Source organism: Colletotrichum fructicola (genome assembly GCF_000319635.2).
Source record: "Colletotrichum fructicola Nara gc5 chromosome Unknown KSG_Nara_v1_contig01, whole genome shotgun sequence".
Classification (NCBI taxonomy): Eukaryota; Fungi; Ascomycota; class Sordariomycetes; order Glomerellales; family Glomerellaceae; genus Colletotrichum; species Colletotrichum fructicola.
Genome location: NW_027094051.1, coordinates 4266687 through 4282975, shown reverse-complemented (window position 1 = coordinate 4282975; position 16289 = coordinate 4266687). Strand labels below are relative to the sequence as shown.

Here is a 16289-nt window from a genome sequence, read left to right as displayed (position 1 = left end):
GGAAGACGGGATGGAGGGGGATCCAATGTGGACTGCCTGCCCTAGCTAGTGGGGGACGAGAAGAGCAGAGCAGAGTATCCTTACTGCCGTCGAGTTCAAGGTACCTCGATCCTGAACCGCACCGCTTGAGGCACAAGCTGTAGAATGAACCGTGCCGAGCTCTTCGTGTGCAAGGGCGGATGGGAAGCGATTTGAGAACAACCGCGACGACAGGGCCTGCAGCGGTTAGGACTAGGGTTTCATTCGTTTATTTCTGCCGGATGCCGGTGGAGCTTCTGCAACGGGTGCGCAATAGACGCGAGAGAGGAGCTGGCGATGCACGAGTGAGGGATTGGTGTATGTAGTAACAGCAGGCATACCTCTGTGATGTTGTGAGTTCCGTATGCAGACCACACGGACAGCAGCGGCGGCGATAGCCGCAACGAGAGCAACAGGGATGGCGAGCGCGGCGAGCCTGGAATAGAAAACAGACGGCAAGGCTCAGATGCAGAGACAGGGATTTTCCACCACGGCTTTCGTCTGCCTTTGGCCTGTGATGGATGGACTGGCTTCGCGACGTCGATGCTTTCTTTCTTTCTCTGGCAAAATGCTGATAGGAGCACCAGCCGAGCTGTCGCGCAGAACCTAGAATATCGTACTCCGAGCAAGGTGAGCGGAATGTGGCTGACGTCCGTTTCGATATAGTGTCTGTGATCCTGACGGAGGCTTGCGAGATGATGTACGGACTCCCCAAGCATGAGTAGACTCCAGCCGACGGCCACGGGCGGCCCACAATGTCTCGACCCGCAGTCTGCTCTTCTGGGCTGCACCTGGCGCAAAGCAAGACGTGGGTGCTGGAAGGGTGGTGATACGATGTCTTCCTCGCCTGTTATCCGAATGCTCAGTTGAGAAGAGGTCGAGAACGGCAGATGCAAGGCGAGACCAGGGCTGTCTGGTGCGGCAGCAGATGCAAGACGGGAAGAATGGCAAAGGCCGTAGCAGGCGGCACGTATCCCAGATCGACGCCCCAACAAAGCCTGATGGCGGACCGAAGCGCGGGGCTGGACGGGACTGTGGGATGGAAGAATGGAGGACGGCGTTCGGCGTCTAATGACGTTTGTGATTGTGATGGGAGATCTGTCGTAGTGGGCGGCTCGCCGGCGACGGGGGTCCTAAGCGGCAAACGTTGGAGCGATCATGGACTGAAGCAATGCGGGTCCGGCGCCGCGAAAGGCATGTGAAGCTGAAGCTGTCGCTGTCACTGTCACTGTATCTCCAGCTGTTGGTATTCGCGGCTGCTGGCTGCTCAGACTGGGACTGATGCGGCCGGGAGAAGCAACGTGGAAACAAACTGCAGACGGGTCGAGTGAGAGGAAAAGGAGTGCAGAGATCGAGGTATTTAGCATCAATGTCGGGAAGGGAAGAGACGGTCAGGCAAGGCAAAGAAAGATGATTTGGGCCAGCAGAGTGGTAGGCCCAGGCAGGCACAGATAGGTAAAGACAGCGACGAGGTAATTGATCCAATAATTACAGATCCAGGCGGTGGTAAGGCATGTACTTGGCCCAAGCAAGGTACACAGGCAGGCATCCTCTGCGCGGCACTATCCCCGCGACAACATGCACCCCGTCGCTGCGAGCTGCGCGCTGCGCCGTCGGGGGTCCCTCAGCAACTGTGAATACCTACGCCGGCCTGCCCTGCCTGCCTCACTTACACACACCAATCCACCTCACCCAAACCATCTTCCCTACGGTACCCTTAGGTAAGGTACCTTACTAACGGTAAAGTACCCTACCTTACCTCGACGTTGTCGCCCCCAAAGTACTGTACCTTTCCTACCTGCCCTCTGGTGGGTATGATAGGTAGATGCTCAAGCACCGTCATGAGAAATCGCAGCATTACGGCACATCTACGCAGCCAGGCCTATATCTTTGGGCCCGGGTAGGCTGCGTTGGGCTGCAAGTTTCCAGTGGTACGCCATGCCCCCGTGCTCACCATCAATCATGGTTGGTTCGAGATGCGAGCTAGCTCTGTGTTCTGTGTGTGCTAGGCGCATCTTCGGGAGACATCCCCAAGGCCCAATCGACAAGCACATTGGCAGGACTGACGGCGCAGGGGAGGGGAAACGATGGCCACTAAGGCAGCATGACCACCTTATGCACGAAGACCTTACCTTGCCTTACGACCGACCTTATGCACCTCACTTCCATCACTGCACATGCCTCGCACTCTCCCAGCTGCGGATACCATGCACGCACAGCGAGGCAACATGTTTTCTCTTCCTTCCTCGTCTTCAAGAACTTTGAGGATTACGCTTTTGAGTTATGGCCGATGGCGGTGAATTCATGACCGGATCCTGTGACGATGAAAGTCTGTCTCTAGACAGGATGCTTGAGTTATTGTCCGTAGTGGTTGCTGACACCAGCTGCTGACGTGCTTCGTCATATCTCCCCGCGGGATCTTGGATGCGGTCCGTCTGGCCGAGTCTATCGAGCGCTCTGCTTCGCATGCCTTACCTAGGTATTCCATGTCGACCCAATAGCTGCCGTCCAATTTCTGGAATCATCGGACGAAACGTAGAGTTCAATCCTGCTGATGATCAGTAGCCAAAGCTGTCGGTCGACAGCCCAAGCTGCCTCCTTAGTCCCACCATTCGGGGCCATGTCACACCGAGTAACCAGCTCGGCCAGTCACTGACGGCAAAAGCCTTGTGACAGTTTTGGGGTAATGAACCCTACGTGACACAGACATGAAGCCACTGCAGACTTGCAAGAGTAGCCTGCCCGCGGGAAGGTGATATGGACGTGGTGATGTACTCGTTGGCCGGCTTCCACCTCAGGGACGGAGGTGTCGGGTGTCACTTGGGTAGGTCCCGATGCCGAGACCCCCTTCATTCCCGCCCGGGTCGCAGTTCAGTGCCTGCACCACGAAAGTGCACCCCTGTAAGCGATAAGATAAAGAAACCCCCATTATCTCTGATTGGCATGATCTCATTGGTTATTTCAATTTTTTCCGCGCCATGTCTCCATAATTATTTTTTTGTTTTCACCGGGGCCCGATCGTCGCAAAGCCTCTTCTCTGGCTCAGCAATTCGATTCGGGGCTGCGAGAGAAGTTCATGTTCACCTCCTCCCTGTTGCCGCCGTCTTGCGCAGAGAGCCAACTCGTACCTGTGCCGTCAAAGTCGCATGACCCAAGCCTTGGTCGCTGCTTCCTCCATACTCCACGGCGCCTCGACACCACCTAACTGCTGTGTAGCAGGCGAACATGGCTCCTTCGGCGACCAGCACCGAGTGGGATCACCAATACAACACCCTCCGCCGCGAGAATCTCTTCAGGAACCCCCCCAAGGACCACACGGCCTATCCGGCTCTGCAAGAAGCTGTCAGCCCGCACATCGACTCCTTCAATGCTTTGTTCAGAGCCGACGGCAAGGGCCTCCTCGCCCGAGGCTTGGAGGACATCGGCGTCAAATCCTACCTCGACGGCGATGACAGAACCGGACCCGAGGGCAAGAATCGCTTGACCATCAAATACAAGGGCGTGTCACTCCAGAAGTCTCAGCTGCCCCCCTCCAACAAGTTCGCCCGCAATCGCGAGATTCTCCCGTCCGAGTGCAGAGAACGACATTGCACCTACCGAGGCAGACTTTCCGCGACATTCGAGTACAGGATCAACGATGGTGATCCCAAGGAGTTCGTTCGCGAGCTCGGCCAGGTCCCTATTATGGTCAAGGTAAGCGCATTTCGTCGCCCAGGTCGTCCTTGGAAGTGCCCAGCTGACAGCATTCCCTTAGTCCAACAGGTGCCACTTGGAAGGAAACTCGCCCGCACAGCTGGTGCAAAAGAAGGAGGAGTCGGAGGAGTTGGGCGGATATTTCATCGTGAACGGCAACGAAAAAATCATCCGAATGCTACAGGTCAACCGACGAAACTTCCCCATGGCCATCAACCGCCCCAGCTTCCAGAACCGTGGCCAAGGCTACACCCCGTACGGTATCATCCTCCGCTCCGTCAGGCCCGACGAAACATCGCAAACCAATGTCTTGCACTATCTGAGTGACGGAAACATGACCTTCCGGTTCTCCTGGAAAAAGAATGAGTACCTCATCCCGGTCATGATGATCCTCAAGGCGCTGGTGGAGACCAACGACCGCGAGATCTTTGAAGGGCTGATTGGCCTGTCGCACTCCAAGTCGGCCAAGAACACCTTCCTGACGGACCGAGTTGAGCTACTCCTCCGCACCTACAAGTCGTATGGCCTATACAGCAAGACCGAGACGAGAGCCTACTTGGGCGAGAAGTTCCGCGTTGTGATGGGCGTTCCGGATACCATGTCCAACTATGATGTTGGTACTGAGTTCTTGCGCAAGATCGTGCTTGTCCACCTGGGCAACGTAAACGTCACCGAGAAGGAAGACAACGACAAGTTCAGGACTTTGCTGTTCATGATCCGGAAGCTCTACGCTCTTGTTGCTGGGGACTGTGCCGTCGACAACCCAGATGCCCTTCAGAACCAGGAGGTTCTTCTCGGAGGCTTCCTTTACGGAATGATTATCAAGGAACGTCTCGAGGAATTCCTGACTACCGCTGTCAGGCTGTCTTTGAGAGAATGGTGCAGAAAACACCCCGCCACGCCATTTACATCTCAAGAATTCGCCAAGGAATTCCCCGGAAACATCTTCAGACACGCCAACGAGAACGTCGGAAACGGATTGGAGTACTTCCTGTCCACGGGCAACTTGACGAGTCCTTCAGGTCTTGACTTGCAGCAAACGGCCGGTTTCACAGTCGTCGCGGAAAAGCTCAACTTCCTCCGTTTCATCAGCCATTTCCGAATGATCCACAGAGGAGCTTTCTTCGCCGAGCTCAAGACCACAACGGTTCGAAAGCTTTTGCCCGAATCCTGGGGTTTCATGTGTCCAGTACATACTCCCGATGGTGCTCCCTGTGGCCTGCTGAACCATCTGGCACACAAGTGTAAGATTATGACCGAGTCTGTCGATGCTTCCAAGATTCCCGCCCTTGTGACGGAGCTGGGCGCCGTGCAGACCTCTTCCGCTGCGACTGACGAAAGCGTCGTCATTATGCTTGACGGCAGGATCATCGGCTTCTGCACTCCTCGCGAGTCCCTGAGAATCGCAGATACCCTGCGACACTGGAAGGTCGAGGGTACACACGGCGTGCCTCTGCAACTCGAGATTGGATACGTCCCTCCCTCCCACGGCGGCTCTTACCCCGGAGTCTACTTGGCGTCTGCGCCCGCACGTATGGTCAGACCCGTCAAGTATCTTCCTTTGGACAAGGAAGATTTTGTTGGGCCCCACGAGCAGCCATACATGTCGATCGCCGTTGTCGAGAATGAGATTGTTTCCGGAGAAACAACGCATGTCGAGTTCAGTCCTACGAATATGCTGTCTATTCTGGCGAATATGACCCCTTTCTCAGATTTCAACCAGTCACCCAGAAACATGTACCAGTGTCAAATGGGTAAGCAAACCATGGGAACACCGGGAGCTGCTCTGCGTCACAGAACCGACAACAAGATGTACCGGTTGCAAAGTGGCCAGACTCCCGTCGTACGATCGCCTCTGCACAACGCTTACGGTTTCGATAACTTTCCCAACGGCACGAACGCTGTCGTGGCAGTCATCTCGTACACTGGCTACGACATGGACGACGCTATGATCTTGAATAAATCAGCACATGAAAGAGGCTTTGGACACGGTACCATCTACAAGACGAAGAAGGTCAGCCTCAAGGACGAGTCGAGAACTAGGTCTGTGAAGAACATCACCAAGCTCTTTGGCTTCGCTCCCGGTGGCTTCGTCAAGGGGCACTACCGCGCCGCTCTTGACGAGGACGGGTTGCCATTCGTCGGCCGCATGGTCCAAGAAGGAGACGTCCTCTGCGCGTGGCACACGGTGTCAGCAGACTACAGCGGCAAGCTGATCAACCTCGACGGACAAACCCACTATGAGAAGTACAAGGAATCTGAGACAGCCTTCATCGAAGAAGTCCGCGTTATCGGAAGCGAGACGGGCAACGAGCCCGCTCAGACTGTTTCTATCAAGCTGCGAATTCCTCGGTCTCCAGTCATCGGTGACAAGTTCTCCTCTCGTCACGGACAGAAGGGTGTTGCCTCTCAAAAGTGGCCAGCCATCGACATGCCCTTCTCTGAATCTGGTATGCAACCGGATGTCATTATCAACCCCCACGCTTTCCCCTCTCGTATGACAATCGGCATGTTCGTCGAGTCCCTTGCCGGAAAGGCGGGAGCCCTCCACGGTCTGGCGCAAGATTCAACGCCATTCAAGTTCAACGAGGAAAACACGGCGGCCGACTACTTTGGCCATCAACTGATGAAGGCTGGCTACAACTACCATGGTAACGAGCCCATGTACTCGGGCATCACTGGAGAGGAACTGGCGGCAGACATTTACGTCGGAGTTGTCTACTACCAGCGTCTCCGTCACATGGTTAACGACAAGTATCAGGTCCGAACGACCGGACCAGTCGTGCCAACCACGGGCCAGCCCATCAAGGGAAGGAAGCGCGGTGGTGGTATTCGTGTGGGAGAGATGGAACGTGATGCTCTGCTCGCTCACGGCACCGCCTTTTTGCTGCAGGACAGACTGCTCAACTGTTCCGACTACACAAAGACGTGGATCTGCCGGAGCTGTGGTTCTTTTCTCTCGGTTCAACCGACGGTCTCGCCGTTCGTGGGCAAGAAGAAGCAAGTCACGACGGTGCGATGCAGAAACTGCGCAACCCAGCTGGACGCCGGTGATGCTGTCAGTGCTGCCAAGGTCGAGGGGGAGATCTGGGAGGACGGACAGGGCAACCAGTGGGTTGGAGGAGAGAACACGACGATGGTTGTCGTTCCTGGTGCGCTCAAGTACCTGGATGTTGAGCTGGCAGCTATGGGTGTCAAGCTGAAGTACCGCGTCGATTCCCGCGACGCACCCCGCAAGGGCCCATTGAAGCCCATGTCATCATTACCATAGACGGCGTTTGGTGGACAAAAGAAGTCAGTCACCCCTGTAATTTGATTATGATTTATTCCAGACCCTATCCAATTCGCATGTGTTTCTCTCACCACGCGCCAAGCCTTGTCTGGTGAATGTAATATTCCGAGCTCGATAGCGTTCTTCGTGTGAAAGGCCGAAGGCCGAAGAGCGGTTTGACAAACATTGTTGCCCAGTGTCCGTACGGCCGTGCAAAAGATTCCCAGACCGGATTGGAAATCATGTCATTTGCGATATGCAGGTAACCGATTCCAGCAGACTTTGGAAATGACACTCGTATCACGAAACACCGGTAGCCGTCGTACAAAGGCATGGAGATCGGTTACCGGCTCGGCCTAGGCAACGCTGCCACCAAGCTCTGGATTCAGAAGTGCAGATGCTGACTGCCCTTGCACCTCAGGTACGTTCTGGCAATGGGCCACCGTTTAGTAACGTGACCAGAATACCTTACTTCAGAAGCAAGGGGGTTGCCTCAGAAGACAGCAAACAGCCCACGAGGATATAAGTGATGTCTGATGGTCAAACGGTTCCGCGCATGCTCAGCTGATGATCAATTGTGTTGTGGGGTTGTTTCGAGGGGGCACCCGATGTAAACCAACACAATGGAGGAGGTTCCGAGGGGCTCGCGGATACAGCCTTCAGGCAGGTCGTCTCGCGGACGCTTGCTTTGGTTGAAGTAGTCCTGGCCAGGGTACTTCTATGGTATAGCTACCTAGCCGTCCTTGCCGACAAGAAGGCGCAAGACCCCTTCTTTTCTGCTGGCTGGCTGTAAGTAGTCGGCGCGTGCCTCAGCGCAGTAGATCTTCTGGGGGCACTTTCTTCACTGAGATGCTTCCTTGTCAGAAGAAGCAACGCCGGGGGAACAATCTAAATTAACCTGGCAGCTGTGAATGGCGCGGATACAGCGTGCCACACTCGCCTCGTGCGCTTGGCCTTCATCGAAATACTTCACGTCTCGGCCGCGTTCGTCCCCACCGCCTGACTTGATATCTTTCCTCCCACTCCCCGCCAGTCCTTTGCCCACCTTCCGCCGTCTGTACAATGGCGGATTTGCTCAGAGGAACCATCAAAGCATTCTGCAGTTTTTGAAGCCCACGATCTTCTTGTCCCACACAGGGGAGTCTTCCGTAGATCAGGTTCCATCGTTTTGATCAGCTTGAGCGACGTACCTCTGCAACTGCAACCACAACTGCCGGTTACCCGCCTCCATCCCTCTGATTCAAATATCACTTCCACCTCGGTCCAAGGCCCACGCATATCGTCCTTCAATCCGCTTGATTACAACCAAGCCCGCGTGGCAATGGAGTCTCTTATCGCCCTCTGGTCGTTCATCATTCTCTTCGCGGCAGCTGCCACGGCAGTCCCGTACTCGCCCACGTACAATTACGGCTTCGATGCAGCAAATTTGGTTAAACGCCAAACACAAGACCCTATCGTTGTCACAAAGCTTCCCCTCGCCAATGGAACTGTGCCCGTTCGTCCTGAAATCAGGCAGATGAAGCAGAACCCATACAAATGGAATCTGTTCTTGCTCTCCATGAGCATGCTTCAGTACACGAATCAGAACGACGAGCTCTCGTGGTACCAGATCGCAGGCACGTTTATTCGCTCAACACTCGAGCCAAATCCTAACACCAGACAGGTATTCATGGAGTCCCTTTCGTTCCATGGAACGGCGTTCCAGGTGCTCCCGGGATCGACGATAGGGGCTATTGCACCCACATGTCCATTCTTTTTCCTCCATGGCACCGCGTCTATCTCGCCCTGTACGAGGTTAGTGAAGGTCAGGAGTCGCAGTACGTGTACATACTAAGTCCCAACCAGCAAGTTCTCTTTCGCCTGGTCCAAATGATCGCTACCTGGTTCACGGATCCAAGCGAGCGTGCTTTCTATCATGCCGCCGCAGCTGATTTTCGCATCCCGTACTGGGATTGGGCTGCTCCACCGCCGGCCGGGGAAAGCGTGTTCCTCCCTGACTTCGAATCCGAAGGCATTCAGATATATGGCCCCAACGGTTGGCAGTACATTGCCAACCCGCTTTACAGCTACAAGTTCAATCCGCTGGATCCCAAAGTTTTCTCCCAAGGCGATGTAAGCAAACAATCAGCAAGCACTTGACGGAGAGGTGCGGGAGCTAATTCAATCAGTTCCCGAACTGGACAGAGACCAAGCGAGCGCCGTTTGAGAAGACTGACAACCGCAGCGTGGCGCATTCCATCGAACATGCGAGACCGGCTTTACAGCAGAGACTATACACTCTATTGTCAAATTATAAGGACTACGGACCCTTCAGCAACAAGTATTGGGGCACAGCCACCAACCAGTCGCAATTCGACTCGGTCGAAGCGCTTCATGACGCGATGCATGTTTTGGTTGGCAACCGTGGCCACATGTACTACATCCAATATTCAGCCTTTGACCCCGTGTTTTTCCTTCACCATACAATGGCGGACAGGATAGTCACGATGTGGCAAGCTTTATACCCAAACTCGTGGGTGACGCCCCAGGTCGCGATGGAGCATTCTTTCACCATGCCACCCGGAGAAGTCCATGACGTATTCACGGAGCTCAAACCCTTCTTTGCAAATGCCAGCGGCGCATTCTGGAACTCGGAGATGGCAAACGACACATTGCACTTTGGCTACTCATACGCGGAGACCATTCCTGGACAGGGGGGGCCCAAGTCTGAAGATCGTACCCGCCTCATAACGGCAATCAACAGGCTCTACGGATCATCCAGCCCTTCAACCCTCGTTCAAAAACGCAAGAGAGCCCTTGGGAGACGAGATCGTGGGAAGATTTCGCAACTTCGACAAGACACTTTGTCAGATGATGTGTCACCAGACTTCTCACGCGAGCCTCACGTTGCTGCCAGTCTTGTGACTGACGATTACACATACACAGAGTGGATCGCCAATGTCCACGTACAGAACGGCGCACTAAACGGCTCGTTTACTATCCATTTATTCATGGGCGCGGTTTCTGGAGACATTATTTCTTGGTCGGCGGCACCGAATCTGATTGGGTCGATGAATGTCTTCGCCATGAAGAACATGGGATCCGCCAACCATGTATCGGGAACGGTCCCATTAACGTCAGCTTTGATGCACATGGTATCTGCAGGAGGCGTGGCAGGGCTTGATCCAGGCCAGGTCGAGCCCTACTTGAAGACGTTTCTTCAAGTCCGCGTGATTGGAGAGGACGGAGAAGAGGTTCGACCTGATTCTGTCGTGGGTCTCTGCGTCCAGATCGCGAGTTCTGAGGTCCAGGCAGCAAGGAACGAAAGGGAGCTTCCGGTTTGGGGTCCGGTTATTGAAAGGTTCGAAGTGAACTTTGGTTGATGCTGTTCCAATCACGATGATTGATCAAAGTAAAGAATTGATTGGGAGGGGCTTTTTCGGGCTTTTTCAAGTAGATTCTTTCCTCGAGATACTCGACGTTTAATGCGTAATTTTCTTGTCTGAATGTTGCCTCGCCTAATCTTCGTTCATCCAGTGTCGAATTTGGCCTCAATCATTGCCATGCCATGGACGAATGAAGTGAATGTGGCAGGTGCACCGGTACATAGGTACATACTTTTATGGAACATAAGCCACAGCTGCATCTATGCTGCGCCCCAGCCATGCTCTATTGGCCCCACTTCCCAGATACGGGCTGGGAACTTTTCCGAAGCTTCAGCCTCTCCTGCTTCTGCGGCTTAGGAGTCAACTGGTCCACGCAGGGTCGCGACATCCTCCTTCTCACCCACACTATCCCAATCCACACGCGACGTACGGAAGCCGCCAACATGAAGCTCGTCAGGTAAGTATTCAAAGCCTTCTCCCCTCATCGTACTCGGTCTGTGTGCTGAGCTTCCATCGCAAAAGACCGCCATGATCGAGGACCGCCAGAGCTGACATGGACTGCCCACCACCAGATTTTTGATGAAATGCGCCAACGAAACGGTGACAATTGAACTCAAGAATGGTTAGTGTGTTTCTTTTCTTTTTTGTCCTTCCAAGAAGCACGAAGTTTGCGGTAGGACTCCTGATTGAGGACGACTGCTGACGCGATTGCACGTAGGCACCATCGTCCACGGCACCATCACGTCTGTCTCGCCCCAGATGAACACGGCGCTTCGTACAGTCAAGATGACGCCCAAGGGTCAGGACGCCGTGTCGCTCGACACCATGAACATCCGTGGCTCCACCATCCGATATTTCATCCTGCCCGACTCGCTCCCGCTAGACACGCTTCTCATCGACGACGCGCCGAAACCCAAGAACAAGGCTCGCAAGGAGGCTGAGCGCGGCACCGGCGGCCGTGGAGGCAGAGGCGGCCCAAGGGGACGTGGCCGTGGCAGGGGACGCGGTCGTGGTCGTGGTTAGATGGGGTGAGGTCTGTACGAGGCAGAGGGCGCTTCCAGGGTCTGCAGATGAGCATACGCACACTCACAGCCAGTTACGACGGGCGCGGCTGAGAATGGATGATCCACGTGCTATCGCCGTGGGAGATGACTGCAGATGCCTGGGACCGACTTGGAAAGGGGGGGAAAGATCGTCGCGGGACCCCCGGAGACGAAACCCGCGACTTACTTTGCAGTTCGGCCCAGAGCACAAAAAGTATCATATGCATCAAGTTGAACCGGGTGCTCTTCAGGCGTTGGGGAAGATAGGGAAATCAAGACTTCAATTCCACCATGAACCTATGACACCGCGGTGGTAACGGTGACGCTTGAACACCTAGAGTGCGTGGTGATTGATGGATGCCGAAGTGGACTAAGCTTTGTTCAAGTCGAGAGAACCATGGAAAAGAGGTTGCCAGTAACTTTGTTCCACGGTGTCTACTCATCAGCTCTCCATACCCTAATGATCTGCAATTTTTCCCATCCGGCTTGCTTCCCGCTCTCGCCGACCGTGACAGCTCTCCAACCGTTTCCCAATCCCTCGATGCGGTCCTTGACCTGTTGCGGCTTGTTCTGCGCGCATAAGAGAATGTAGGCGCATCCTCGAGCAGAAAGCACCGAAGGCAAGGCCTCGAGCAGCCTTTCCGTCGTCTCCATGCCGTCCTTGCCGCCCGCGTATGATAACGAGAGGAAATACGAGTCCTCGTCAAAGGTCGTTTTCCTCTCGCCAATCCTCAACGTGTCCGACGACTGGTCGGGCAGCTCTGAGGAAGGCACGTACGGCGGGTTGAAGACGAGAACGTCGACGACGCCGTCGCGCAGCGGGGATGCCAAATCGCCCATCATGGCACCGAGCCAAGCGTGGCAGCCCGTCTCCTCGTTCTCCTTGCGCGCGCGCTCGACGGTGCCGTTTGTCGCGCGACATGCAAAGCCGTTCAGGTCCACGCCCGCCGTCAGGACGTTGCGGGTGCCGAACAGTCTCTCGGCCTGGGCGGCGACGAAGCCTATGACCACGCCCGAGCCGGTGCCGACTTCGACCACGAGGGGCGCGGCGGTGCTGTTCCCGCCAAGGCGGGAGGTGAGGAAGGCTGTTTCCGAGGGCGCAGAGATGGTGTCGAGGAGGAGATATGAGTCCTCTGCCGGTTCGTAGACACGCTCAAAGGGCACATGGGATGTGTCTGGTGTTGGAAGCATGTTCGATCGTCTGTGATTTGTGTTAGTGCGTATGTCTAGTGAGCGGTTCTCTATGAAACCTTGAGGTGTAGCTTTCGACAGGACACGTTTTTTGGAAACGGGGTCGTCTCACTATTTGCTTTATGATTAATAATGGACGGTCTGCTGTCGCTCCAATGGCAGTTATATCGAGTCGGCGTCGACCCTGGGAGCCAAAAGCGCTGCGTGGTTCGGCGGGTTGAAAAAAAGAGTAGTTTGTGTCAAATCTCGGTCTACCAAAAGGTGGGGTTTTGACTGTATATGGTTTGATGCCCCAAGATGGAAATCGCCAACTGTAATCACTTTGATACGAAACGCCATAATTAATTTTGAAGTTTTATATTCATTGAAATGTTGAGGTTTTAAATATATACAAAGAATTCCAACAAGAGAACTGACGCCATAGATAGGCGAAAATCGCTTCTAATCGATGATACCGTCGGGCAAGAAGCTCACGTAGTCTAGAGGGGCCACCTCTGGCCCGTCTGGAGTTCCGACAATCTTGAGAGTGTCTCCCTTCTCAATCTTGACCCCGGGGAAGTTGATACGAATGGCTGAATGTCCATCCAGGTACTCCGATGGCCAGTGACCCAGCTTCTCCTCCCCGTCTCCCCTCCACTGGCCAACGACTTGGTCGTTGATACAGGCAACAAACGAGCATTTGCCCCTGATGACGTCAAAGTAATTGACAGCAAGAGTGTAAGTTCCAGACTCAAAGTCGACGACGGCTGTAGCAGTTCCGGCAGTTGTGTTGGAGCTGGTGACAATGGCCTTGTAGCCGGACGCCGTCTCGAAGGGGTCAACATTCACAACCTTGTATCCGTCCAAAGTCATGCTCTCGGCCTCGATGCGGTACTTGTAGTTGCCCACACGACCCGCCTCATCGGCAATGCTGGACTTGTTCCAGTAGAAGTTGTTGATAGCATCACGCCACACAATGGAGTGCCCTGCTTGATACTTGAGCTTGAAGAGGATATGCTCGTAGCGCTCGGCATCAATCTGGTCCTTGAGAGACTCCCACATGGATACAAACGTCTGAGCAGTGGCAGCGCCGTCGTAGTGTGCATCATAAAAGTGCTGGATGACGGTCTTTCCGCTCTTGAGCACGTGAGTGTAGGGGACGTGGTGGAACCAGAGGAGGAGGTCGTCCGGTGTGGTGTCAATGTTCTCATACATCTCCGCCACCTCTGTCGGGTACTGTCCAGCGTTACCAGTGCCATTCTCGACTGTTCGGTCCATGCCGATGCTGAATCCGTCCGCTCTGGTCCACTGGCCCCAGCCGTTGTTGTCCTGAGATCTATAGATGAGGTTAGTGAATACAGCACTGGTAAGGCAGGAGGCTGGCACGAGGAAAGACTCACCTAGGCGACGGCCCATAATGAGCGTACAGAATATCGGTCAGCGTCTGGATTCCCAGGTTGCCGCTGTAGCTCTCGTACGCATGCCAACTCTCCATGGACATCTTGGTGATGGTGTCGATGACGGTGGGGTCCAGACCGAAGGTCAGACGGGTCCAGTCCTCAACAATGGTGGTAACATCATCAGTCGGGTTCCACGCTAGTCGGCCGTAAGCATAGAGGTTTGACATGGCGAGGTGACTACCCAGCCAAGTAGAGTTGGCACCGACATTGACAACACCAGCATATCCGGTGAGAGTCTTGTTGAAGCGCTTGCCCGAGAGAATGTCGTGCATCACGGAGGGCTGCCCTCCGATGCGCAGATCGAAGTCCAGGATGGTCTTCCACAGAGGAGGGAGGTAAACGAGATGATCCTGTTGCCCGAGGTATTCCTGCGAGATCTGCAGCTCGATAGCCATGTTGGTGTGCTCCAGGTTGGCAAAGAGAGGCGACACAGGCTCACGGACTTGGAAGTCGATGGGGCCATACTTGATCTGTACAACGACATTGTCGTCGAACTTGCCGTCCAGCTCCTTGAAGAATTCCACAGCCGCGTTTGCTCGGTCCGCGTGCCAGTCTGTCCAATTCAGTTGATCGTAGACAAAGGCACGGAACATGACGATGCCCTGCTTGAAGCCATGGTTCTTCAGCTCCCTGGCAAAGAGGTTGGCACCGTCCGCGAGGGTTCTGTTGTATGTTATGGGGCCAGGCTGGCCCTCGGAATTGGCCTTGACGAGGTATCCGCACATGTCTGGGATGCGCGAGTAGAGCTGCTCGGTGATGTTGCCCCACCACGCAATGACAGTCTCGTCGAGGGGATCGAACGTCGTGAGGTTACCAAAGGTTTGCGGGGAAGCAAAGTTCATCGAGATGCCAATTTGGACGCCCCAGGGCCTGAAGGCATCCGCAATTCTCTTCAAGCCGTCCATGTTCTCCGAGGACAGGAGGATGGGGTTGGCGTTGACGTTATTCACGATGATGCCGTTAATTTTGGCTGAGGCTAGGAGGCGGCCGTATTGAGAGACGCGGGTCATGTCGGTAACAACCTTGAGGTTTTCGAAGAAGATGGAGACTCCTCCGTACTGCGAAAGTTAGCATGGGAGTGCTGACGGACAGTGATTCATGAGACAGAGGGACTTACACCACGCTCGATGCTGCCGTGAGTTCCGGTGCCATCCATGTTATCCCACTGGTTGGCCCAGCGAATCTTTGCAGACGGGTTGGTCGCGTACGCAACCTCACTGAAGTTGCCTTGAGCAAGCAAGCTCAAGTACTCAAAGGCACCGTACAAGGCGCCCCTCTCATTCTGACCTAGAATCTTGACCGAGTCGCCCTTGACGCTCAGCCAGAAGCCATCTTCGACGAGGTCCGCTGTGACACTGTCGGCACCGCAGGCCGCAACGTAGGTGTCGAGGGTGGCCACGACGATAGAAGAACCATTGCAAGCATCGCTGCCAACTGTGACCTCCTTGCCGAGAATGCCTTTGTACCCCTTTTGCAGCTCGGAAAGGGCACAAGTAATCGGACCGTTCTCCGTGGCGTTGAGTCCAACTACGGCAGAAGGAAGAAGAGCGTTCGCTGCGCCTGCCGACTCGGGGAGTCTGGCGTAGCGCAGCCAACCGTCGAGGCCATCCTCGGCGACAACGAGGCCGACGATGGACGCGAGGAGAAGAGACGTCCGCATGGTTGGTGCCGCTGGAGAAGAAAGCCAGTTGGAGAAGCGCTTGCTCTACCAAGTTCCCGTGGCAACTCAGGGTGGCATGGTGTTATAAAGCCAGCTCCAAGCGCGTCATGGGTAGCCATCCAGATCTGCGAACTCGCAGCGAACGACTCCCGGAACCCAGCATCGGGGCATTCCCGACCGGGGCAGACAGTGGTAATGCCACTATCGCATTCAGGCTAAAAGGGCACTCGGTATTCATCCATGGGCTTGGAGTGGAGAGCCCTGGAAGCAGGTACGGACATCAGTCGAAATAAGTCCAGATGGACCCGTCAAGAGTGTGACCCTTCATTTGGAGTCTAAACCGCGACGTGCGGAGAAATTGGCGCTAGCGGAGAGGGGAGAGGCTTGGACGAGAAAAAACAGCCCAGAGTTGGGTTGAACATGACCCGAGCAGCTCTTGATTTACATGCCCTGAGCCTAAAGCTATGTTGAATCAGTTGACGGGTCAATCAACATGGAGAAAGGTTCATGTAGCCTTTTGCAGCCGTCAGGGCACCTAGGTCGATGGCGAGCAGGCGACCGGAGCAGAGAAGAAAAGGGGGATGGATACTGCTGTGATTGAGTTCAGAC

General features: G+C 54.9%; 5 protein-coding genes across 5 annotated transcripts; 3 read left to right on the top strand and 2 right to left on the bottom strand.

The window, feature by feature from the left end:
- Positions 1-3243: 3243 nt before the first annotated feature.
- On the top strand, positions 3244-6982 carry acr-2-2 (DNA-directed RNA polymerase I subunit RPA2; the record flags this gene model as incomplete). The annotated part of the gene is made up of 2 exons (XM_032030091.2): positions 3244-3711; positions 3773-6982. The coding sequence occupies 2 exons, from the start codon at positions 3244-3246 to the stop codon at positions 6980-6982; spliced, it is 3678 nt and encodes a 1225-aa protein (XP_031890465.1).
- Positions 6983-8303: 1321 nt separating this feature from the next.
- T-1 (Tyrosinase) lies at positions 8304-10344 on the top strand (the record flags this gene model as incomplete). Its single annotated transcript, XM_066150788.1, has 4 exons — positions 8304-8656; positions 8710-8776; positions 8828-9094; positions 9151-10344. The coding sequence occupies 4 exons, from the start codon at positions 8304-8306 to the stop codon at positions 10342-10344; spliced, it is 1881 nt and encodes a 626-aa protein (XP_066009857.1).
- Positions 10345-10625: 281 nt separating this feature from the next.
- On the top strand, positions 10626-11370 carry smd1 (Small nuclear ribonucleoprotein Sm D1; the record flags this gene model as incomplete). The annotated part of the gene is made up of 3 exons (XM_032030089.1): positions 10626-10804; positions 10920-10969; positions 11066-11370. 3 exons carry the CDS (start codon positions 10626-10628, stop codon positions 11368-11370), a joined length of 534 nt encoding a protein of 177 aa, XP_031890467.1.
- Positions 11371-11825: 455 nt separating this feature from the next.
- Positions 11826-12581, bottom strand: MTQ2 (eRF1 methyltransferase catalytic subunit MTQ2; the record flags this gene model as incomplete). Its single annotated transcript, XM_032030088.1, has 1 exon — positions 11826-12581. One exon carries the CDS (start codon positions 12579-12581, stop codon positions 11826-11828), a length of 756 nt encoding a protein of 251 aa, XP_031890466.1.
- A 441-nt stretch (positions 12582-13022) lies between these two features.
- On the bottom strand, positions 13023-15680 carry aguA (putative alpha-glucuronidase A; the record flags this gene model as incomplete). Its single annotated transcript, XM_032030087.1, has 3 exons — positions 13023-13896; positions 13961-15078; positions 15138-15680. The coding sequence occupies 3 exons, from the start codon at positions 15678-15680 to the stop codon at positions 13023-13025; spliced, it is 2535 nt and encodes an 844-aa protein (XP_031890469.1).
- Positions 15681-16289: the final 609 nt, after the last annotated feature.